Below are 26491 nucleotides of genomic sequence, written 5' to 3'. Positions count from 1 at the left end.
AACAAATGGAAATCCACTAGGGACATATACACTGATATGGTGGGGGAAGTTTCCCTCCAAAGCTTTTCAGCTTATGGAAGGATCCCAAATGGAGAATCTGTGCAGGCGCAGTCTGCATATGTGATATACGGAGACCATGGAGAAGAATGGATTTTAAAATTATCTTCCCCCATATATCAGCCTACTCAAACCAAACCAAGCATCATTTAACTATCTTCTCTGTGTGTTTGTAGTATGCTGGACTGGCTTGCCAATACACTTCTAAAACATTATTTGGTGTTACGTCCAAACACGAGATCATAACTTTAAAAAGGGCAAAGTGTGACTCTTAGACAAAATGCAACAGACTAACAATGAAGATTCACATACATTGCTTACTACTATGTAAGATACACTTCATTAAGAAAATCCCTGATGTCGCATATACATATATAAACAGCATTTAGCCACCCAAAAATAGGTTTGGGGTGAAAGTAAAATGGCGTGAAAAGAATTACTCTGAACAGACTAGAGTTACAGGTCATCCAATGAAACTGCTTAACAGTACATTCTGAACAAGGCAAAGACAGTGCAATTAACTGTATTCACTGGATCAGGATACAATGGCATCCTTTATCTCAGATGGCTTTCAGATCAGATTAATACATTTCAAACAATTAAACAACAGTGAAAGATGAAACTTTCAAGTTATATGTACATCAGATATAGCATGGCCATTCCACCCCGCTCATTCATTTACAGGAGCATTTAACCATCCATTATGGGAAATAGTGTGCTCTGGCTTGATCCAGTAAAGGCAAATTTTGTTGTAGAAGCAGGAAACAATTAAATATAATTGTTTATCCAGCTATTGTACTTACTTTATGGACACCTAGTTTTATTTTATTTCTGTTTGCATCCATTTCTTCCCACACATCCTTTTCCTGAGGACGATGTCCAGGAGATTCTGGTAACTTTTCTGGAGAGATTCCAACAGGAATACCATTCTCACCATCACTAAGCTGCTCATCTGGAAACACTTCATCTGTATTCTCTCGCAACAAATCTCCTGGTATTGGTGTGGCATTAGCAATTCTATAAAGATGTGAAAAGTTACAGTGAGAATATATCAGCACATTAAAACTATGGCTGCTACATTTAACCAACCCAATCAATCACAGACCTTCCAAATAATTAAAATAATGCTCCAATTAACTGCTTGAAGTGGGATTCTGTTCCTCTTCTGCCCCCACAACCTATTTCTAAATTGGCACCTGACATTTCCTTCCTTGCCATGAGTGGCAGAATCAGAACAAAGGTCTGCTATAGGCACAGAGATCCACTGTTCCCTGTGTGATGACCACCAATGAATCTTTGTGAGATGGTGAGCATGGCTAAAAGACAGGCAAGGACAGGCTACTTCAAAAAGGAGCTCTGAAAGGCAAGAAGGAGTTAATATCTCCCCTTCCTGGAATGGCTGATGACTTGAGGAAGTACTGAAAAGGTACAGAGCAGGGCTGTCAAGGCTCCCCCGAACCTGGGCTTCTCCTTGTGCTTGTCCCTTGCTGAAGAAGTGAGCCAAGCACAGAGTGTTCACAAACACCACTGGAACATGACATGTGCAAGCATAGGCACAGCCAGATACATGTGGGCAATTCCCTCTGTCCCCACTACAATAACCCCTACACCCACCTGCCTCTATTATGCTCCATCCACATGGTATATTGCGGGGGTGGGGGGGATTGTGTGTCTGTTTCTACACAATTTTAAAAATTTAGAAACAGAGTATTACCTTGTCCCTGCTCCTTTTTGTACTTTCCCTACTTTTTCCCATTTACCAACACTTTTCAATTAACTACTAAGTAACTTTGCAAATTTGCCTATATGTATCTCACTGCCTCAGTTTCCAACTCACTTTACCACCCTCTCAGACCGGTGAAACATAAAAATTCCTCTGTACTTGTGAAAAAGAAATAAGTTCATTACAAGGAATAGCTAAAGAACTGCACAATTTTCCGGGGCAAAATAAATACAACCCCAAGTGAGCCATATTTGAGTTCAAAGAGAAAAAAAAAACAAATGTAAAGGAGTAATGATTGGAGCAGGGAGAAGACAAGAATGGTTCTGTCAATGGCACTGGGATAGTGGCTACAGAGTCAAGGGGAAGGACAAGCCACAGGAAATTCAATGATCTAATGGGTGCATTGTGATTTGTCCCACAAAAAGTCTGCCCTGGGTACTTTATTCACAGGGTAGGTTATGTATATTATTGTAAAGGCAGCCATTGCTGACTATCCAAAAAGCATAAACAGGATTTTCATATGATCCCACGTGAACTGGTTTCTGATTCTTTAACCATATTGAAGGAACAGGGAATTATTTAATCTTCTTTGACCATAAGTATGCTATCACCTCAACAATATACAACTTCAAAATGTTAACATTCTAAGCATTACCTAGTATGACATAAACCCTAAACCTCATCAGATTTCAACTGTGTAACTTCAAATAAGGTAGCCTCTCACATGCAGTAACAGGAGCACACAAAAACCTGGGGATGACTTTTCTTCCAGAAAGGTAGTGGAATAATAACCTAGCAGGTGGTGCTATGGGGACACCATTCTACCCTGAAATCATTGCAGTTGTATTCATAGACTCATAGAATAGCTGAAAGGGATCAGAAGACCATTAGGTGGAACCCCCTGCTCAGTGCAGGACTCCCAAGTTAAACCATCCTTCTCAGATGGATGCCTGGTCATATTTTGAATGCCTCTGGTGTGGAAAAACCCAGAACCTCCATTGCTATACTGCTCTAACTGTCTGGAAATCTGTCCTATATCTAGTCGGAATCAGACTTGGTATAACTTGAACCTGTTATTCCATGTCCTGCACTCTGGGATGACTGAGAAGAGATTCTGCCCTTCCTCTTTGTGACAGCCTTTCAAGGCTATCATATCTTCCCTCAGTCTTCTCTTCTCAAGGCTAACATGCCCAATTCTTTCAATCTCACCTCATAGGGCTTTGTTTCCAGTCCCTGGATCATCCTTGTTGCCCTTCTCTGAATCCTTTCCAACTTGTCTGCGTATTTCTTAAACTTTGGTGTCTAGAACTGGACATAGTTCAGTTGTGGCCTAACTAATGCTGAGTAAAGGGGAAACTAGTACTTCACATGATTTGGAAGTGATGCTTATATTAATGCAGCCTAAAATAGCATTTGTCCTTTTTGAAGCCACATCACATTGTTGACTCATATTTAGCTTGCAATCTACAATGATTCCAAGATCCTTATCACTTGTAGTATTGTTGGGCCAAGTATTCCCTGTCTTGTAATAATGCATTTGGTTTCTTTTTCCTAGGTATAAAACTTAACATTTGTGTCCCTAGTAAATTTCATCCTGTTGTTTTCAGTCCAACATTCCAACTATCAAGATCACCTTGAATCTTCTTTCTGTCTTCCCAGGTATTAGCTATCCCACCCAGTTTTGTGTTATCTGTAAATCTGATAATTGTTCCCTGAATTCCCTGAACCAGATAATAAAAATGCTGAAGAGCACTGGTCCTAGGACTGAACCCTGCAATACCCCACTCTTATCAGTTTGAGAAAATGCCACTGATGAGAACTCTTTGAGTCCAATTCTGTAGCCAACTGCAGATCCACTTGGAAATAGATGTTCCATCTATTTGTTCTTGAGAAATCCATGTTGGCTTCTAGTAATCCCTGCACTGTTTTCAAAGTGTTTTCAGACTGACTGTTTTATAATCTGCTCCAGAATTTTACCAGGGATTGACATCAGGCTGACTGGTCTGTAGTTACCAGGTTTTTGTGTGTCCCCCCGCCACCGCCCTTTCTTGAAGATAGGGACAACATTAGCCATTCACCAGTCATCTGGCACTTCTCCATCCTCCATGAATTCTCAAAGATAATAGACAAAGATTCTGAAAGTTCTTCCACCAGCTCCTTTATGACTCTGGGATGGACTCCATCAGGCCCTGGAGATTTGAACTCATTCAACCCTATTAGATTATCCCTGACCATTTGCCTAACAATCTTGAGCTGCCATCCTGCTCTTTCAGATTGTACTTCTCCTTCATCAGGAAGGTCTTTCAGAAGAAGACTAACCAAAGTAGGAATCGAGTACTTCTGCCTTTTTGTCATCTATTATAATTTTGCCATCCACACTGAGTAGTTGAACTCTCATTTCTTTCCTCTCTTTTTTACTTTCTTGTTGCTTGCCTCTCTTCATTCCCAGCTTTAGCCTTCCTGACAAAACTTTGTAATTCCTAATCTGTCCTCCAGGAATACAGCATACCTGACAAATTCATGGGTCATTCTGACATGCATGTATTTCCATCCCATGCAACAGGAAGTCTCTTAAGAGTTAACACTCTACTCTCTAGTTATTTCAAGCCTTGGTGTTATTGTTATTACTTTAGCCTTTTATTTACTGCTTCACAGGATGTCTTGCAGTGCTCCAACAGCAGGCTGCCCTCCAGTCTCATCCCTGAGTAACTGAAAGTGGTTCAAGACTTCCACAGCTTCCACTGTTGTAGCTTATAGATTCTAGTTCTTCTGCACATAACAGTCACTCTTTTCCAGGGAGTGTCCTCCACATTTTCCCTTCTCTCAGAATTCTCTTTTTTTGCCTCAGCTTGTTGTTGTACTTCCAGCTTCTGTACTACTCTTAGCTGTTGCAGTTCCATCACTCTGCCTAAAAACCCTTCATCTTCTTTTATTACCTTGAGGGTGGATACTTGCTGCTCTAGTGCTCTCACCTTCTCTTCCAACAGCGCTACTAGCTTGCACTTATTGCACTTATATAGATCATGCTGACTTCAGGCAATAAAACAAGTATCACTGGGTCCATTCTTTATGCTACCTTTTTAATTTACTTGTTGGGGTAGTGCTTGTTCCTGTCTTCAATAAAGGTTAACAACACAGTCCTCCCTTTGCTATTGTAGATTGCAAAGCTATGGTCAACTTGGATTGAGCTATCAAAGTCAATACTGTAACTCTATTGGTATTGCTCTTTAAAATGAAAGAAGAGCAACTTGTTTTTCTCAATGCTGGCACTAGATCATTCTATATAGGATCTAGAATGAGAACTCAGACACAGATATGTCTGGGATTGCTAAATCTCTTCACAGCAGAAGAAGTGACTTTTTTGAGAAGACCAAAAACACTAAGTGCTAAAATTATGAAAGATTTTCCCCAGAAAAAAGTGAAATAGTTGTTCATTAACGCCTTGTTATGAATGGTGCATATCTGGTTCCCTCATAATTGCAATTATTTATATTATGGGCAAAGAAGAACCTGACAATATTTTTCTATGCTACAGAGTAAACAGGAGATTAGTCTATACAACAACATTTGGCACTGTTATAGAAAGAAAAATGTAAACAAAGTATAAAGAATTTTAATGGTATGAGCCAGTTCGCATGATCAACAGAAATGCTCTGAAATACCCTATGGCAGCTGGTGTCAGTCGAGTGTGCAGCTGAGGAGTAGCTGAAGTGGTGGTGGTAGTCAGAAAACCATCAGCTCCACTCTTTTCCCAGTCAAATAGGTCACTCTCATTCACTCCAAAAGTCTTCATGCTGTTGTCAAAGACGGACATGAGAAGCTATAAAAATAATATATATATTTATAAACCCCGTTGAGTTTAGTGTCATAATATGCAACCCTATAAACATCTGCTCTCAGAACATTTGGCTTTGATGCTTAATATAGATCTACTCAGATAAATTCAAAGTAATATTTCATTAATATATTTAACAGAGTATAATTAGTCATTTGCAGTGAATCAAGCCATTTCTTGACCAAATCAGGGTTTTTAGCATTGATAAAGAGATTTATTTTGTCAATTGTTTGGTGCTTCAAGTCCTCCCTTACATTTTTTAAAATCACTATGATCAACAAAGATGCAAGTTTAATATAATAAAGGCCTGTCCAAAAGCCACAGTTCAAGGGCCAAGGCATGGACTGAATGGAAAAAAACTTCACCGGGAGGACCCTCTGTCAAGTACATTGTAAGAAAACAAAAAACAACACTTTAAGTCCTACTGCCATCAGAATGAAATTCCTACCCAGATTCATCATACCAGAGTAAAGAAGAACAAGCTCCCCAGAAACAGAAATTCAGAATGTACTGTCCTCCCTTTCTCAAACTTCAGAAGTAATAAACTTGTGTCCCATTCCTAGGGGATGGTCCAGAGCAGCAACATGGTGTGCTGGCAGTTTTATTTATATATATATATATATATATATATAATGAATATAGGTTGCCCCATAAATTATTGATCATGTGGTCCTTTATCCCCTAAGGCTGTTCTTTGAGGTAGAAAGGACTGAAGAATACACATTTTTCCTGATTACCAAACAACAATGGTCAGAAAGACATGGGAATGCTTAAAATATAAAATTAACCTCTGTCAAGAAGGTCAGAATTTGTAAAGATATGCCTAGAGGCATAATGCAGTGAAAATTCAATTCCTAGATGCATGTAAATGAACTAACAGTATTTGTCTCACAGATACTAAAAGAGAGGTTTATAAAAAGCGGGGGTGGGGGAATCTATTTTTAACTTTACCTATCTCCAAATCTGGTTAGCATGGATTTATTTGGATATTATCAACATAGCATTAAAACAGAGTATAACAATAATGTGCATAATTAACTTTTACTACTGATTGGGAGAAATATAAGAATAAATATCAAAATGTTTACCAAAGCAGGCTAGAATAGTAACAGGATAACACAAATCATACGCTGTGATGCCAAATTCTGAAATTACAGTGAGTGTTTTGCTTCTCTGATTCTATCAAATGGTATTTGATGTAGGAATTAAAGAATGAAATTCACTGTTGCACAAGAAGGAGTCCACTTGAACAACAGGACCTTCATTTTTCTCCCTCTTCCCCAGCACCTCTCATAAATCTGCTTCTGAAGATTCCCCATCTTCCAAAGCAGGTTTTGAAGGCATGTTGGTTGCTGCAAGCAGAGTTGGGGATCATCCAGAATTCTGTTTTGTTGATGGAATCAGTTCCTTCAGTAGAAGAATTTAACTAGATATCACTCACAAACATAGTTTGGGAATATTTTTAGAAAATACAAAAATGTAAAAGCAGAGGAATATTAAATTATGTAATATGTGCCTATTAAATATGCTAGAATAAACATTTTCATAAGCCTAGACAGTATAAAGCCATATATTATCAATATAAGTTATGAAGTAAGAAGATGTACTAGACTTAAAATAAAAATAATACCTGGTAATCAGGTTTGGTAAAATAATCTAAAGTAGAAATGTGATCCAGAAAGATGTTAAATTCCTGAGGGAGATGTTTTAGCATCAACCGGTGGTCATATCTCTCTTTTATGGAGCCCACTTGCTCCTGCAAGCAGGAAAATGAAAGGGTTACCATACTTCCCTTACTAAAGAAAAATATTAATATACTACTTTATAGATGTTAGAGTAAATCTCATATTAAACTGAAATTTTTATGCTTATAATACTGCTTTATAATATTCCTTCATTTGGCTACGTATCAACAGCTCTGGTCTTAAAAATCAAGGACCAGAGCAAACTTTAATCCTTGCAAAAGGCCTTATTTAAGTAAAACAAATGCTATTGAATATACCTCTGTTTACTGAAGCCTGAACCCTCCTGTGTAAGAGCCATTTGAGCTAAAGCTGAACTTGTGCCAAATACTGTAGCTTCAGACCCAACTTAATCTTTTCCAAAAGCAAATGTGGATCTAAGTTGACCTGTCACAGTGAAGAAATATGAAATTCTGTGCAAGAAGACCTGGCTTGATCATGTCATGGATGGGTTTTATTACTTCTCATTTAGGTAAATATAACTCTGTACCAGCTGTTCAAATAATTAATGTACAGAAATAACATCATTTTCTAACTACTTCTATGTAGTAAAAAGAATGTCAAGAATATATGCAGTATCCTTCGGATCAAACTGCAAGTGCTGTTACATGATCCAGCTCATATGTAACAATGGTAAGCAGTGATTTGTCAAATTTCATGTCCAGCATGTGCTGCTGCTGATTTGCATGCACAGTCTCAGGGCATTAAGTAAATTGTCAGCTGTTTAATCCATGAAAAATCTATCACCCAGGTTCATTTGATCACTGCAGCTTAAGCAAACTATGGTGGCTTGCTTCAGCCACAGCATATGCTAGGTACCATTTGCCTAATTTACCCATCTGGGTACAGCCTGTCATGTAGTCTGAATCCAGGCAGCATGGCTTCCTTGAGGAAGAAACCACCACCACCACTGAACAACCCAACTACAGGCTATGGGTTATTTGAGGGTAATCTCATCAAACAAGTCATGTTGCTCAGGTTTGAACAGCACAACAAATTGCAGACAGGCAGTTGATAAGGTAAATAGCACCCACCATGGGTTAAATGCCATTTAAGGTGCAGTGATCATCTGAATTGGGTCTTTGGGTTACTCATGGATTAAACAAATCACAGTTAACCTACAATTTGTCTTTGGTTAACTGTAGGTTGTTTAACTCAAGAATAACCCATGGCGTCCGGGTTTGCATGTTATGAAAGAGCCTCCAACTGGACCAATCAGAGGCTGATTAAGTAAAGCAGCAGCAGCACACACAAGCACACAGCAGCAAATGTGTGTTCATTAACCAATGATTTGCCACTCTTACATGAGAATGGACCCACTGTGTCATTTGAAAATTCATCAGGAATTAAAAATGTTAACAAACATCAAAGAAGCAATTTTCATTGGGTCGCAGCTTTACCTTCTCCTTCACCAGTCACAATCATGTAAAAAATGATACATACTAGCTGCTGTTAGCATTAGGAAAAAGGTCCTATGGGCACCAAAGCAAAAAGCAGTACAATGAGGTCTGTTTTGTCAGAATCACTGCCAAATGGGATTGGATTAAACTTTCACACAATGCAGGCCCTAGGAAAATCATTCCCCCATTTTTATAATCTCTGTTGTGCTTCCAAGTAATGAATTTAACATCACATCATTTGACCCTAATTTTATCTCTATTTGTTACATTTTCTCAACAGACCTTGTCTTTAATTTTCCTCCAGGGCAGTTGTCCAACCACAAATTCTACCAACATGTAAAACAATGACCAGAGGTCATCATGACGTCCCATTTCCTATAAAAAAAAAAAAAGACTGCACATTGTTATAAAGCCAATTCCCTGTTTATATAAATGTACTGTATTGTATAAAAAATACTGTATTCACTAGCCAAAACTTTAAAATCAAGACAAACTATGTAGATAAATATTTTTATCTTAACAAGTAAGTGATGATACAGAAAATGAAACCCAAAATCTTAACACTTTTGCAATTAGATATTCTAATACCAAACTTAATTTCAAGCATGATCCTTATGAAGCCAAAGCAATATGATCCATAGACTAGGCAGAGTTAATCAGCAGGTTCAGAAGAAATTCAAGGTTTGCAAAAGGACAAAAAAACCTTTCGAAACAAAAAGGGAGAAGTCAAAAAAAAAAAAAAAAAGTCCAATGAAAACTAGGCATGCACTGTAGCCACAGAATGCTGAATGAATATTGGAGGGAAGAGGATTAGAGTTTTCCAGAAAGAAAACAGAGAACAAAAAGGGGATGGAATGGAGTATACTGGCATGTCTGGTTGGCTTGTACTGACAAATAAGTACTCTGTACACTGCAACGTTTAAGTGCAAATGCTACTTGTAAGGAAATAAATTCTAAAGGTTTAACTGTACACCAGGTTCAGGTTAAATGAGGACAATAAAGCAACTATAATTATACTCATTTTTATAGGCATAAACCAGAAACAGAAGTTTTAAATTATTTTGAATATATTCTACATCTTTCCTTAACATCAAATTGTATTCTTACCTTGTTCCAATTACCTGGCTTAACAATTACTTGTGCACTGCTGTTCACAGAACCAACTGTCTTTCATACTGTGCTCCTGAACCAGAGACCTGATCTACCCCTAGCAAATATACACCCTTGTGTCACGTGTGTAATCATTAATACTTCTAATCTACTCAATTACAAGAGATTATCAGGAAAGTTAGGCTAGAGTTTGCAGAAATGCAACAGCCCGATTCTGTGGCTCATTTAGTATACTCATGGAGAGCTACCTGTTGCTGTTGCATGCCATGGAGCACACAGCTATACCTTACAGTATATGCAAAATCATCAAACTGCATCATACAATGTTTACTTTAAAAAAATCACCAGTTCAGAAACATAGAGAGGTTCTCTGTTCTGCTTCAACTAAAATCCAGCAAATGAAGAAAATTATCTACTACTTTCCTTCTGTAACTAGAGTGAATACATTTCTTGTTGCTTCTATATCTCTTTTTCCCATACAACCAAAGACTAACCCTTAAACAGTTCTAAAAGAATCTGAGATGACAAGAAGCAGAGGCTTCTTACCATTTTCACTTTTTTATATTCAACTTCAAGGACATAAAGTTGAGTATAACACTATTACTTTGGATAATAGTTATTTTGAATATTTATTTAATATTTAAGAGAAGAGTACCTTTCTCCCAGCATAAACACCACTTTCTCAATCTCTTATATAGGAAGTAGGCATATATGTCCTTTTCCTTCTACCCTTGCCCTTAAAACTCTTACCTGTTCCTTAGTGCAAAAAGTAATAATTGCACTAAAGTACCACATTAATTCTCTGAAATTAATCCTTCCTTCATGCTTTCTAATATGCACACACTGCAAATAAGCATATATTTTGTTTTTAAAATCTAGCATAGCAAGAACTAATACATACAGATGTATCATAAATATTAGTCAAACCATCAATCTCTTCATTTTCCACAGGTTAATATTATGGCACTTGATTAAAATAGTAGTACACTTACTAAAAAAAAAATTTAAACTGTAGTTACTTCCATTACCAGAGTGTGCAGTCTGATTATAGCACAAGCAGACATCTTTTTCCCGACTTTTTTATACTTCAAACAATATTACATTGTTAACAATATTAAACAGAAAAACATAGGAAAGGCATAAAATTATGACAAACACAGCTTTTGTAATGATGTTAATTACTAAAAGTTCAGGCTAGTCATAGTACTAATACTCACTCTGTTCCTATGAGCATTGACTGATGCATATCGCACTGTCCCTCTAAAACCAGCAACAGCTCGGGGCTATCAATGTAAGACAGGCAAGAAATTCAATATTACTGTGTATGCCAATATTAGTTTCAGTTATATATAAAAAAGGCTCTACATAGGTCCTCTACTTTGGAGCCTTCCATTGCTAATGGTGCACAGGACTCTTTAACCTCTTGTATATGCAATATAATCTGTATGATGAATGGAAATTAGATGAGGATAGGAAATAACGACAGGCATTTTGGATTATGTTTTGTTTATGAACCCAATGTCTTTTTAACCGGATTCTAACAAGGTATCAAATCTATTTCCAAAAAGGCACAGGAACAATTCTCACGAGTGAGAGCAAACCTGCACATTGCCACATACTACCTACTTCCTCTTTTCAACAAGAGGTCTCTTTACAACAACCTGTAACTGGCTGGGTCATAGGCTATGAGTATGACTTAGGGTATTTAGGAGCTAAATAACACAGTGGCAGTTAATAAACAAACTCATTTCTGCTGTTGAACTGCACATTGTAGGTTTCCTGGATCATCTGTCATTTTGCTTTTCTCAGCAGTCAGGATTTTCAGGATTTTATAAATGCAATCTCAGCATGTTCATATCATTAATATTTTAATGAAAGATTATGTGTGGGAAGGGAGGCTGTTTCACTCATTATTGATTTTCTACGGGCTGCTTTTCATCCAAAAATCAAAGTAAAATGCTTTAAATAGTAACAACTAAGTTAACTTTTAAGATACTTGCCACTTCACTAGGAATATAATCTAAATACACATCAGAACAAGAATTACTATTTTTTATGGCTAGCATAGTACTTTCTTCTTAAGACAGGCAGAAAGAAAATGATGCTATGCTTAATTTTACACCAATTTCTATGCTTAATTTTACACCAATTTGCCTATATATGTAGATGACCAAATCCTACATATAGACTGTCAAAAATATTCTACATTATCTCAAAACTTATAATTATGTTAATTACATAAGTACTACTTGATTGGTATGGAAATAAACAAGGGTTTTTTTTCCTTTTAAAATGTGTTTCTGTATTGTAATAGTCCTATACTGAATTTGACAAGGGTGCCTGGAGGTAAATGAAAAACAAGAATAGGATTCTGTTTTATTAAGCATCACTCACAGGGTTTACGTAAGTAATGATGAGTTGTTAAGTCATGCAAATCTGGACCCCTTTTCACAAGGTGGCTTATTTAAGGGCAGCAAGCCCCCCTGACAACCCATGGCTTGTACTAAGGGCTGCTAGACCTACGATGGCACGGTAGAGTGACTGTCACTCACTCCATATTGCTCTTGCCAACTATCAGCCCAATTTTGCTCACTGCAGGTTCCTCCATCCCAGTCTGTTTTACATACTCTCTGAGTTGACAACCAATGACAGCTCCTTGAGAGTGCCAAAGGGGCATATTTAAGAGATTATCACTGAGTCATCATTCAGTTTTTGTCCCTCCAATGTGTGCAAATGTTTGTATATCTGCACCTAGGACAAGAGCAGAGGCATGCACTTCTAGGGTTTTAAAAGACAGAACTTTAAATAAAAGAAAAAAACTAATTGCACAATTATCTGCATGTTTATTTAGAGGCAAGTCTCACTATGTTCAATGAGCCTTATTCCCAACTTCTCAAGCAAGCATGCACAGTATTGCAACTTAAAGTTGTCAAATGTTTTCAACAAGATGTAGCTAACAGAAGTAATTTAACAAAGAAATAGAAAAACAGTTCCTACAGTTTTGATGTCATTGCTTTTAATCAGGACTCAATCTGCCATATTAACATTCCACAACACTGGCTGCTACAACAGCTCAAAGCATACCACACACTTTAGTACCAACACTTTTTCAATTTGTATAATTAAAAGTAAGTCTTATGTATCTTTTTACACATGAAGTCTTGAGTACCCTCTCCCAGATATTTCTGAGAATGAAAATATGAGAACTTTATTTTCATGTGAACACAATGTTATTGTGGCAAGCCCTTTGGTCATTAGTATTAAGAACATTATTGTTTCTGTACAGCTGGAGAGAGCGCCTTGGAAAATTACAGCTGTAGAAGTCTGAAATATAGGATTTTATATGTTGGATATGGCTGTCAAATTACATTTCTTTCTAAATATATTACAGATTTACAGCCATGACACTCCGAGCTGCCCATTCTAGTGCAGAATAAATTTAATGCTAAAGCACTTTTAAAGCAAAAATACCATAATAGCTAAAACTATTCACTGTTTAGGACACCACTATCTGTTCTTCTGGAATGAAATCCTTAAGTCACTTTCATGACACCTTTTGAAGGAAAACATATTTTACTGGTTATTTTAAAACAAATAGATGGATATATCAACTAGCTCACATCAGTGGTCTCTCCAAGAGTTGGAAAGGCTCAAGCATTACAATTATCAGCCCAGTGAGTTTTGTTGCCAAGTGGGTACTAGTACTTGGATCTCCTGGATTCCAGTCCAAGACCACTACACTTTACTGTCTCTCAATATACCATCCTAGTGATGATGAACTCCATATTTTGGCTTTGCCAGTCTGATGAATTAGAAGTATGCATAAGTATGTGAGGCCATACTGAATATGCTAGGACACATAAAAAAAATAAGATAAACATGCTTTGAAGAGATAATCTATGTTTGGTAATTATTCTTTTGGTAAAGCAGCATTTTGAAATAGAGATACCTTGCTTTCTGTTATATCTTTGAACTAGATTCACTGTTTTCACTAGTCTTGGTTGCCAAACTAATACTAGTGGATGCCAAGATCCTTTGTAGGAGCCCTGACTTCATGCTGCACTGCTATGTGAGATTCAGGATACCCCATTTCTCTACTCAAACTGTTGAGATCACATCCAGAGTTAAAGAAGGTCAGCTCACATGTGGGAACAATTCCAGCCCTGTCCCAAAGCTGATGACTGAAAGAGGGGTTGTTTTGGCACTGGCACTTGGGAGAGTTTCTGCATCCCAATGACCAGCTTCTCCTTCTAAAGCAGAAGTTCAGGCTTGGGTTATCAGGCAAGCAACCCCAGCACCAAACCAGCTGGCCCCAGTCTGTCTCTGGCGGTTTGTTTTGATGCTGAAGATGTAGGCATTGCAAGTGCTATTGCTATCCAACCACAAAAGTAGCAAGGCCTAACTTTATCTGGAAAGTTAGGAGCTCTTTTCAGCACTGTGCATGTAAGCACCAGTACCCTCCACCATCCAGCCTAAATTAGCCAAGGTCAGGAGCAAGAATGTTTCTATCAATCAGGGCATTCCCAAATCCATCTTTCCCAGCTTCAGGCTGAGGCGGGGGGGGGGGGGGGGGGGAGCTCGAGACTTGACATGCCACTCTCACCAACTAATAGCCAAGTTTCACTCACTAAGGCACTTTGCTCACACATTTCATACAAAGCAAAAATTAGTTTAATGTCATCTTCAGTGAACAATGAGCTGCAAACGTTTTTAAAACACTGTTATGAAGATATAAAAACCAAGAGCTGAGCAGGGATGTAAAGGACAGGACATTTTGGAAGTCATTCATTCATAGGGTCACCATCAGTCAGAGATGACTTGATAGCATGCAACAACGACAATGACAACAAAAATTTTACAAAAAGTTTATTCCATTTTAGTAAGGCACCATGATAAAGGAAAATTAATCAAACATGTATTTTTAATCTTTACTATAAACTCCTTTGTTTTTAATTTCAAGAATCGCAAATGGGGCTTTCACAATACAAAGCTAAGGATATTAGAGAAAAAGAAAAGCCACGCTGCATGAGACCAATGGTTCATTCAGACTGTTCACACAGTGGCAAACCAGCTAAATACAATATCCCTCAAGCAGGATGGGTACAAGACCTCCTCCTGCTGAAGCACCTTAGCAATCAGTGTATGCAGACATGCTGCCTCTAGTAAAGGAGGTAGTACATAGCCATTGATGGCCTCCTCCTCCTCCATGAATTGGTCCAATCCCTTTGTAAAAGAATATTGTATTTATATTGTATTTTTATTCTATTATGTTTTATAGTTTTTGTTATTAGTTTTTTAATCTGTATTTTTATTATTGCACCGGGAGTTCCCCAGGGAATCTCTGGCTATGGGGCAGCATACAAATGCAATCAATCAATCCAAATTGGTGGCCATCATCACTTCCCATAGCAATGAATTTGATAATTTTGTATATTGTGTGAAGAAGTATTTTCTTCTATCTGTCCTAAACATCCCACCAATCAGCTTCATGGGATGATCCCCAGGAGAGAGAGAGAAATGCCTCTGTACGTTCTTCATACCATGCATAATTTTAATTACTCCATGTCTCCCCTTATTCTCCTTTTTTTCTAAACTGAAGTCTCAGTTGTTGTAGTCACTTCTCATAAGGGAGCTGCTCTAATCCCTGATCATTTGTTTGTCCTTCTCTGTACGCTTTCCAACTCAATAATGTCCTATTTCAGGTAAGGTGGAATTATACACAATATTCTAAGTGCAATCACAGCAATGATCTGTATAAGGGAAGTAAGGTTTTAGCAATTCTATTTTCTGTTCTGTTTCTAATTATGGTTAGCATGGAGGCTGCCTTTTTCACAGCAGCTGTGCACTGGGTCAATGAATGAAGACTGTATGCAATCAACTAGTCATTAATATTTGCCTAATGCAACAAGAGGGAAAGAATCCACAACCAATAACTGTTTTCCATTCTTGGATAAGACATCACACAATGTTTGAACTACAAATAGACACATAGTTGCTATAAGAAAGCTACAGTACAAGTTCCCTAGAAACACAACAAATATTTGTGTGATTTGAGAAAGCCAGGTGTATATTTGAAATATCTCAAATTCCTTGCTATGTACAAAACACCTGCTTAATCAGAGGCCAAATCATACCCAATAGGGACAATCATACTTATTCTTCATGTGTATGCACCATTTGCATATATAAGCAGAAGCCTAATTGTATCTTCAGAAGGGTTAATGAGGGAAACAAACACTTCTTTACATAATGCCACATGATCCTTTGCCCCAGGCACTTTCTACCATGCCTAATGTGTTGAAGCAGTGGACCACAGGGAAGTGAGCAGGGAAAGGGAAGGGGATTCAGCTCCCCTCACTCAAATGCCTAACAAATGTGGCTGCCACTATAATACCTGATTAGGAGTAAGGTCCCAAAATGAAGAATACCTTTTGAATCACTATTAGGTATCTCTGATCACCCAAGCAAGCCTTTGAGAGGCTCTAATATTTTTGTATCTCATTCAGATTCCTTATCACTTCCACGCCATATGTTCTATCATATACCTTTTCTGCTTTGTAAACAAACAAATGTATTACTGAATGTATTCCTGAACTGATCTATTATACCCCAAGAATTTTTCATTACAATTCTGTACATTTTCTGTTCTAAAAATATTCATTTGTCTACTTAGGTATTTTAACATTTCTCAGATAAAGCCTAATTCTGCTATTGAAGAGTACATTCAAAAGCCCAGATACAGTTTCCAGTCTGTGCACCAAAACATTCAACATTGCTCAAGGTCACACAATATGTCGATAACTCAGGACTAAATTAGAAGTCACCCAATTCCTGCTTCTTCAAACTAGCTACAAGGATCAAATATGCCTCTCAAGTTCCAAGTGAAATACATCAAATACAGGTAAAACAATTTATTCTGGAAGGACTTTAAAAGATTATTCTACATACTAAACTTTAAATTACTGAAAAAGTTTAATTCAAATTTCTTACTGGTCTGACATCCCCGCATGAATTTGTAAACTGACGTGCCAAGCCAAAATCCAACATGTAACACTTCCTCCAGGTGCTTGGAAAGCGTCCCATAGCAAAGTTGGACTGGTGGAGAGAAAAGAGAAAAAAGCATGTTTATCTTTTATACTGAACAGGCTATTTACTACACTTTCTGTTTCCACATTATATTCATGGTTTACACTATCTTTGCAAAACAAAATGTATTTCATATCATACAAGGTGGCAAAAAGTCTTCTAGTACCCTCCAGCAGAAATCCACAGGACATTGAATTCAGGACATTGAATAATATAGAAAAACTATCAAGGAAAATAGTAGTTTTCTAGTACTACAATAAGGTAACTAAGGATAGAGATTATAAACTTTCTTCTGCATTCCTGTCTGCCTTGAGAAAGTAGAAGTTATCAATAAAAACTGCCAACTGCCAGAACTTCTAACTTCTTACCTCAAGATTAGTCTCAAGTATAGTATCTCACAATGTTCCTTGAATGAAGTTGAAATGATTCCAGAACTCCTCCACGGCTCTCCAGTACAGACTATTATGGAACAAGCTGTTTGTTTAACTGTTAACATTAATGTGAACTCTTTCCCACTCACCTCTTGGAAATGGTTCTTGCTCAAGTATAAAGAGAAAAACAGCAGCGTATCTTTACTCAGTCTGCATGTATTTTATGCTGCTCTATGGTACTGGCACACAAATCCAATCCAATAGCTGGGTGAAAATCTGATACATTTTCATAATTTGTCTCCCAGATTCCAGTTGTGTTAGTCTTCTACTGACACTGACCTGCTGTTGAGCACAAACAGCCAGCTAATGAACTTCCATCTCTAAGACAGGCTGCGGTTTGCACTTTCCTTTTTTACAGAATAAGGAACTGTGTGCCAATCATGCTGTTTGAGTAAACTGAAAGCCAGAAACTATGGAGTTCTAACACCATTTGTGCAAACAGCACTGGAACTATGATGTTTCCGGCTTCCAGTTTCTGCAAACAGAATGAATGGCACACATTTCCTAAGTGATTTAAAGAATGCACAAATCACAGCTTAACTTAGAGAGACATCCATGGAAAGCAAAATGAGTCAACCCACTAATAGTAATCAGATCAAAGCAGGCAGGAAGTCCTTTGTGCTCAAATAAGCTAAACTTCTCAGTGTGAGCACATCCCCAGATCAAATGGAGTAATAACCATGGAACTTACTTATTAATACTTATAGTTTAAAGTTAGGCTCTAAGCCTTCATATGGTTTGACAATCACTGTAAGTACACAATTGCACACACCTAAGAGGTGAGTTTGCACAGCATGAAAAGCCATTCTGTGAATACACTGCATGGTATCTTTTGTTGTTCACAAGCCCTCTGTACTCAACAGAGGATTGGGCTTGCTGTGGGTTGTTCCTTCAATTACTTCCCAGCCTTAAAATTTTCCGACATTTCCTATCCAAAACAGCATACCTTTATTTATTTGTGGCATTTGGATCCTATTTAACTATATTATTCTTCAACAGTTCATATGCAAAAATTAAAATCCCATTTAATATGCAATATTAAAACCAATGACCAAAAAAGAGCAATACATAAACAGAATAGAGCAGCATGCTTAATTTAATTATAAGCCAGGGAAAGCCTAAGTGAACAAATGGAGTTTCACAAGATCTTTTAAACATGTTACATTTTCTGCTTCCTGAACGATGTGGGGGAGGGTTTTCCAAAGGGTAGGCACCACTACCAAGAAAGCCCACTGCAATCAGGCATTTCACGGTAACCCTCTGTTATTTTTAGAACAGCCAGCAGGGCCTAATCTAATGATCTTAAATCTTAGCTAGGCATATGTAAAGAAAGACAGTCTGATAAATATCCTGGCTTCTTAGGGCTGTGCATGATAATAGCAGAATATGGCTCAATAGCTGATGGACAGCCAGTTCAGTTTCTTTTAACACAGATAAGTGAATATGGTTAGCTCTGTCAGTGCTTTATCTGAAGCTTCTGAACTAGTGACAAGGATAGCCCTTCATTTAAAAATATACAGTAGTAAAATTGTGAGGTTACCATTTCATGAATCACTGTGGCTAAACTAACCCTGACCCAGGAATAGGAGCAGTTAGCATATTGTTAATGGAAACTCTGGGCTGATAAGGTCATATGGGCCTCCACTGACAAAAGCTGAATCCAGGAGTAACCCCAGACTAAATACCTTCTCTTTCAGGGGCAGTGCAATGTCATCTAAACTGGCAAACAGCCCAATTTCTAGACCTGTAAACTGCCAACCCATAAGATCTTTGTCTTACCAGGATTCAACTTCAGTTTTTTGGTCCTCATCCAAGCCAAAAGCAACATTCAAGGTTCAGAAACGTGCATGAACTTTCCCAATTCAGATGTCACAAAGAAATAGAGTTGGATGCCATGAGTATACTGATGACACCTTGCCCCATATCACCTGATGTCTGCTCCCAAAGGATTGATAACATTAAATAATACTGGGAACAAGATGGTCCCCTGTAATACCAAACAGCTGATCTACCATGGGTTCAAGTCACACTCATCCAATGCTATTCACTGAAGCCATCCTTACAAGTACAAGTCAAACCACTGTAGAACAGTGCCTCCAATTCCAAGCTCATGGAGGTGGTCCAGGAAGATACCATGGTCAACGATACCAAAAGCCACTGGGAGAGCAAGAATAGAGCTGCACAGAAAGGTCATCCAACTGAACAAGTTCAGTTCCATCCTAAATCTGACCTTAAACCCAGATTGGAACAGGTTTCATTCAAGAGCACCTGCAGTGGTGACATCACCACTTTCTCAAGCACCTTACACAAAAATAGTGTTTATTATTATTATTATTATTATTATTATTATTATTATTATTATTATTATTATATTTCTATGCCGCCCCTTGCTGAAACCTCGGGGCGGCTTACAACACAATAAAATACATTGAAATACAACAGAACATAATAAATTACCATTAAATACAAAAATACAAAAAATACACTGAGTTACGAATATAAAATTAAAATTATCAGTATAAAATAAGTAAATAAAAATATAGGAGGAGAAAAGAGAAGGAAGAAGAAGTTGCCCTGGCCAGATCATATGTTTTAACAATTAAAATGATGTTTAAATAAAAAGGTCTTTACCTGGCGCCGAAAAACCAGTAACGACGGTGCCAGGCGGACCTCTTTGGGGAGTGAATTCCATAGGTTGGGCGCCACCACAGAGAAAGCCCTCCTCCGGGTACTTACTCTTCTAATTTCTTTCATGGAGGGTTCCCGGAGAAGGGACTCTCCCGCAGATCTTAAAGGGCGGTCGGGCATATACGGACGTAAGCGCTCGTTCAGGTAGCCCGGACCCAAGCCGTTTAGGGCTTTATAGGTCATAATCAACACCTTGAATTGGGCCCGGGCTTCAATGGGAAGCCAGTGAAGCTGACGGAGGACTGGAGTCATGTGAGCATAACGCCCCGTCCCCGTCAGCAACCTGGCAGCTCTATTTTGCACCAATTGAAGTGTTCGGACTGTCTTCAGGGGAAGCCCCACGTAAAGCGCGTTACAGAAGTCTAGGCGGGAAGTCACCAGCGCGTGTGTCACCGTCGCCAGGCAGTCGTACTCCAGGTAGAGGCGCAGCTGATTAATCAGCCGAAGCTGAAAGAAGGCGTTCCTCGCCACTGCTGTCACCTGAGCTTCCAAAGAAAGCTCCGGGTCGAGGAGTACTCCTAAGCTGCGGACCGTATCCCTAAGAGGGAGTGTTGCACCATTCAGGACCAGGTCAAATCCACCCTCTCCGAAACCCGATCCGCCAACCAACAGGACCTCCGTCTTGTCTGGGTTGAGTTTCAGTTTATTGGCCCTCATCCATTCCCTTACCTCGGCCAAGCACCGGTTCAGCACAGCCACTGCCTCACCTGGATTAGTGGAGAACGAGAGGTAAAGCTGGGTATCATCAGCGTATTGATGATTCCACAGCCCACACCTCCTGATGACCTCTCCCAGCGGTTTCATATAGATGTTAAATAGCAGAGGGGATAGAATGGAGCCCTGTGGTACTCCACTACGTCATAACTGCCATGACGTAGAGACATGGTCCCCCAACACTACCTTCTGGAATCGACCGTCGAGATAGGAGCGGAACCACTGCAAAGCAGTGCCTCCAACCCCCAATCCCACAAGCCTATCCAGAAGGATACCATGGTCGATGGTATCGAAAGCCACCGAGAGGTCCAGAAGAACCAACAGGGATGCACTCCCCCTGTCCTTCTCCCTGCACAGGTCATCGTACAGGGCGACCAAGGCAGATTCAGTACTGTACCCGGGTCTGAAGCCGGACTGAAAAGGATCCAGATAATCAGTTTCATCCAAGAGTGCTTGGAGTTGTCCCGCCACCACCCGCTCCAACACCTTGCCCAGAAACGGGATGTTGGCCACAGGTCTATAGTTAGTGGCCATCTCTGGATCCAGTGACGCTTTCTTCAGAACTGGTCGTATTACCGCCTCCTTTAAAGGGGCAGGCACTCGACCCTCCCTCAGAGAAGCGTTAACCACTTCCAAGATCCAGGTCCCAATCCCGTGCTTGGAGTTATTTATTAACCAAGACGGGCAAGGATCCAATAGGCAAGTGGTAGGACGTACTCGTCCAAGCACCTTGTCCACATCATTGGGCCGCAATAATTGAAATTCCTCCAATAATTTTGGACCAGACGGTAGCATTGGCGTCTCCCCAGAGACCTCTGATTCATTAGTGGAGTCCAGCTCGTGACGAATCTGAGCGATTTTCTCCTTTAAATGCCTGGCAAAGTCGTCACAGCGGGCCTTTGAGGGTGGCATTGGATCTTCCTTAGGACCCGGGCGAACCAGGCCTTGCACCACTCGAAAAAGCTCCGCCGGACGGCATTGTGAGGAGGCAATGGAAGCGGAAAAAAACTTCTTTTTCGCCGCCTTCACCGCCACAGCATAGGCCCGATAGTGGGCTCTCAAGTGTGTTCGGTCAGATTCATCCCGTGATTTCCTCCACCTACGCTCTAGTTGTCTCCCAACCCGCTTCATCGCCCGCAATTCAGGTGTATACCAAGGGGAAGAGCGGACTCTGCCCGGTGGGAGAGGACGCTTGGGAGCGATCGTGTCCACAGCCCTGGTCATCTCTCCGTTCCACAGTTCGACCAGAGCCTCGACAGGAGCACCAGTCTTGTCAGCCGGAAACTCCCCCAGGGCCTTCAGGAATCCATCCGGATCCATCCGGATCCAGGGGCAGGCCCATACAATCGGGTCCGCACTCTTATAGAGGGAGAGGCCGCTCTCGAGCACAAGCCTCACCAGGAGGTGATCTGACCATGACAGGGGAGTCAAACATAAGTTCCTCACCCTCAGGTCATCTTCTTCCTGCCCTGTCGTGAATACCAGGTCCAGAGTGTGTCCACGTTCATGGGTCGGGCCGATGACGTGTTGAGACAGACCCATGGCCGTCATAGAGGCCATGAAGTCCTGAGCCGCCCCGGTCAGTCCAGACTCGGCATGGAGATTGAAGTCCCCCAGGACCAACATCCTGGGGGTCCTCAACACCAGGTCCGAGACAGTCTCTGTCAGCTCAGATAGGGAGACTGCTGGGCAGAAGGGTGCACGGTACACCAATAGAATCCCCAATCTGTCTCGTTCGCCCAACACCAAGTAGAGGCACTCCAGCCCTGGTCTCAAAGGGACCGGAAGACCCGTGAGAGAAATGGAGACTCGGTAAACCAACGCGACTCCCCCTCCCCTCCCTTCTGGGCGTGAACAGTGTTGAACCAGATACCCGGGCGGGCACAATTGGGAGAGGGCAACATCCCCTCCCTCTCCCGCCCAGGTCTCCGTTAAGCAAGCCAGGTCGGCCCCCTCATCCACAATCAAGTCATGGATGAGGGAAGATTTATTATTGACCGACCTGGCATTGAGCAACAGCACCATCAGGCCCGAGGGGTGGTTGACAAGGCTACCTGGTGCCCTCTGGTTGGGGGCAGGACCAGAAGGAGGGATAGGTGTCAGCCATCTGTCCATCCTTCTTCTACGTGGACACATTAAGCCCCTATTGTTGTAACGACCATTGCCCGTGACCACGCCAATAGCAGCGCCCGTGTGTTCCCCAGGATATATAAACGTCGACATGGCCAGGGATGACTCAAAGCATTGATTAAAGCAGGGTAAAATTATAAAGTAGGTCGAAAGAGGAGAAAAAGAACGATAAAAAGAAAAAGAAAAGGGGGGGGGAAGAAAAAAAATCCTTCCCCTTCCCTAAGATTCAGCAGTAGGCAGATGATAGTTGAAATAGATATCCAGAACCGGGGAAGTCTTTTTCAGGAGTAGTTGTACCACTGATTCCTTTGAGGAAGTAGGGACCACAACATCATGCAACAATGCATTCAACATTCCACCCCCACCCCATACCTAGTTCAAATAATAAACTCATGAAGAACAAATTTTAAGAGACTATGCGTTGGAGTTCAAGTTCAAAACTGAACTGATCTCACAAAACAGGAAAAGACAATGAATGCACTGGCCACCTCAACAGACACAGCATCAGCACTAGCATTCAAGTCAGCATGAAGGTAAGCAATTTTATCCTCAAAATGTCTTGCAAACTTATCACAGCAGGCATCTGAGGGTTCCAGGATAAAGGTAACCCCTGAACCACTCAGAAAAACTCAACTGGACAGCTACATGAGGATATGAGGGAAGTGAAAAAGTGAAAAAGTAAGCCTTTTATTTTTTTTATCGTCATTGCCATGTAGTAGATATAGTTAAACACTCTTACATGTGCCTTCCGACCTGTTTCACCATCTAGAACTCCCCAGTAAACCAGGGAGCCTTCCAAGCTCCACAAAAAAAAAAAAAAAAAAGTGTAGAAAAAGACACGATGAGAAATTGTGTCAATGGTCAATGGTCTATTGCTCCTTACCATTCCATAATCTGACAAGGTCTCAGCAGAACCACTAGCTCTGACTTCTGCAGAGTCCCCCAAAATATTTAGAAATCCTTCAGATTCCATAAGTTTCCAGGGATAGATCCCCCACTTCTGCAGCGTATCTGTGAGACCGACTTTCACCAGGAAGTAGTCTGACCATGACATCAGGGTGATTTCCACCACTATCCCTCCATTATCCAGAGCCCTCCTCATATCCTGAAGCAAAGAATCAATGCACTGGGCCAGTAAAAAATTGTGCTACGGGGCCTGGATAAGTGTAGCAGCAGCCCATAGGATTGCTCAGAAAAATCATTTTGAGGATGAGGAAGAGTTCTGATATCCAAGGGCTTTATATTAGAGCCCAACTCTTGGCTATCAGCCACCACAGAGGTTTCTTCAGTGGCTGGCTCATAAAGGGGATGAAATGGAAGTGTCAAGGGCATGGCCGTTGAGTGGGATGGGCCAGGTATATGAAGGACCCTAAGCTCTCCCCCAATCACAATGCAACAGCCACCACACATAAATTAAGTCACAGTGGCCTGTCATCTCACACAAACCAGGTCACTTCCTTCTTAATAGTCTTATATCCAATTTCCTGGGTTGTTCTCTGTAATGACAACAGCTGCGATTTAAATCCTTGGTTTAGAAAAAAATACAGAGAAACTCACTGGTTTAATATCTCTGTGTAAAAAACCCACAGAATGAATGCTTTCAATAGATTCCAGAATTTGCTTGCCAAGGCATAAAGTAGTACTAATTGAGAAGGTCCCCCTAGTCTGGCTTCGACGCAGATCTGCCAAGTTCCGGCCCTGCAAAAGCAAGAAAGTGTTTTTAATGAAGTAATGGATAATATTAAGATTTTGGACAATAAGATTATAAATGTAACAAACTCACCTGCAATTGCATGACCACATAGTTAAATCTGTCATTCCTTCCACAGCCAACAAACTTACAGACATGATCCTTCCCTGAGGGGAGGAAAAGTTACATATTATTTTATTTGTTCTCATTTTTTCTCATAAGCTGGAATCTAAAGAAGCACTGATGGAAGGGGTTTGGCAGAATATAACTTTCTTGTCCCCCTTTGTCCATTGCCCAGAAAGCCTTCCTGAGAGTCAAGGGATTCTTCTGGATAGGATGAGCTGTGCTAAAGGAAGCTGAGGAGAAGGGGGAGCACCAAAATCAAGCAGAGGGTCTCGCTCACAGTAGGTTCCTCCTCCAGACTCTAGAAGGACAACCAGCTCCTTTTATTTCAGTCGCCTGTGTTACAGCTCATCCCATTCAGGAGGGTCAGCGAATCCTCAGGACAAGATTTGGGAGGGAGATTAATCTACTTCTGCTTGTGCTTCTTTGGATTCAAGCCAAAATTCATATCTCACAGTGGTAGCAAAGAAACCTCTTAGACAGCAGTGGGAAGCATTCTCCTCTGCTTTTCAATGGAGACCTAAGATCAACCAACCAAGTACAAACAGCAGCTCAGGTTATGGCCTTATTCTTAGAATTAAGGAGTGGTACGCTTAAAGTGACCTCCGTGGCCCAAAGCATCTTTTATCACCTTCAGCTGATATGAGAGCTAAAGTTGCAACCCAGCCTGAATGGAAATAACTTAGCCACAATTACTTATCTCCTATTTTAATTATTATAATGTTTTGTATAGGCAACTTTTACAAGTAGTTCAAAAATTGTAGTTCATCCAGAACGGAGCCAAGCTTATTAACTGGGGCTGTACATTCTGAACATATTCTACCTGTCCATTGCAGTGGCTTACAAGTAAACAGATGATTCATGTAAGTATTGTGAAAGTTACTGTGTGACTCACACTTAATACCTTTACTGGGTGTTCATATGCTATAAATCCAGCCACTACAAATGGAACTTAAAGAAAAACACATATAGCACTCCACATTTTGCCTAGAACCAAGAATATCCTTGCCCGCTTTCTCTTGCTCAGTTGAATGTAACAGTATTAAGTTGAATTTATGATCCATGATAGCACTTTCATCCATCTTTTACCTCTCTGTATTGGGCCTTCTTTCTGAACTATGTTTGCATTTTTTATTTCAATGGTTCCAGATTTATCCTTATTCAAAGTGTTTGTTCTCTAACAAATGCATAAACATACTTTTCATTTCTTCTAAGTTATTATTTAAAATATTGAAGAGTCTGGACCTCTGTTAACCCAATTATTCATTCTCTACTAGTTTCAGAATGCTATATTAACACTTCAGGGGGGTAGCTCTTTTTTCAGACAGTTTTATATCCATCAGATAGTAGTTTCTTCTATTCGATACTCTTCTAGCTTGCTCATGTGCCCAAACAGACCTGTCTAAAATAGAGGTGGGCAACAACTGCCAATGTGAGGCAAAAACAGCTGTCACTCAAGATAGAACATTAGATGGAACAACATTCTACCTCAAAATCTCCTAAGGGAGTCCCAGTTGAGGGGTTTTACTCATGCTTTTTGGACTGGAAAATAATCTTTTCCAGTTCATTTTGGTTTGTGACTTTTCTGTTCCCTCTATTCATTGCGTGAAATTAAACAGGTTCTATTGTGCTATTCTTCTTTGTAACCTCATACATGGAGAATATAGTCCCATGTCCAATATTTTGAATGGGAATTGGATTTTACTGTTTGTATTTTATTAATTGCAGTCAGAGTGGAATTGTCAATTTATCTATTTTATTT

The 26491-nt window shown here is 39.9% G+C and overlaps 1 protein-coding gene across 4 annotated transcripts in view; it reads right to left on the bottom strand.

Annotated features, from left to right (window-relative positions):
* The window catches only part of TTBK2 (tau tubulin kinase 2), a 107149-nt gene that overhangs the window by 30250 nt on the left and 50408 nt on the right, over nucleotides 1-26491 (bottom strand). For all 4 annotated transcript variants that reach the window (XM_044436208.1, XM_044436210.1, XM_044436207.1 and 1 more), the window contains 8 exons: nucleotides 24700-24773; nucleotides 24474-24614; nucleotides 16858-16962; nucleotides 11085-11150; nucleotides 9040-9132; nucleotides 7246-7371; nucleotides 5443-5600; nucleotides 861-1074 (listed from right to left, as the gene is read on the bottom strand). In XM_044436208.1, coding sequence (XP_044292143.1) covers nucleotides 861-1074; nucleotides 5443-5600; nucleotides 7246-7371; nucleotides 9040-9132; nucleotides 11085-11150; nucleotides 16858-16962; nucleotides 24474-24614; nucleotides 24700-24773 — 977 coding nt within the window. The remainder of the gene's footprint in view (nucleotides 1-860; nucleotides 1075-5442; nucleotides 5601-7245; nucleotides 7372-9039; nucleotides 9133-11084; nucleotides 11151-16857; nucleotides 16963-24473; nucleotides 24615-24699; nucleotides 24774-26491) is intronic.

This window comes from Varanus komodoensis, unplaced genomic scaffold (assembly GCF_004798865.1).
Source record: "Varanus komodoensis strain SLA01 unplaced genomic scaffold, ASM479886v1 scaffold3, whole genome shotgun sequence".
Classification (NCBI taxonomy): domain Eukaryota; kingdom Metazoa; phylum Chordata; class Lepidosauria; order Squamata; family Varanidae; genus Varanus; species Varanus komodoensis.
Note: the sequence above shows the minus strand (reverse complement) of the source record. Positions and strands in the feature narration are given on the sequence as shown.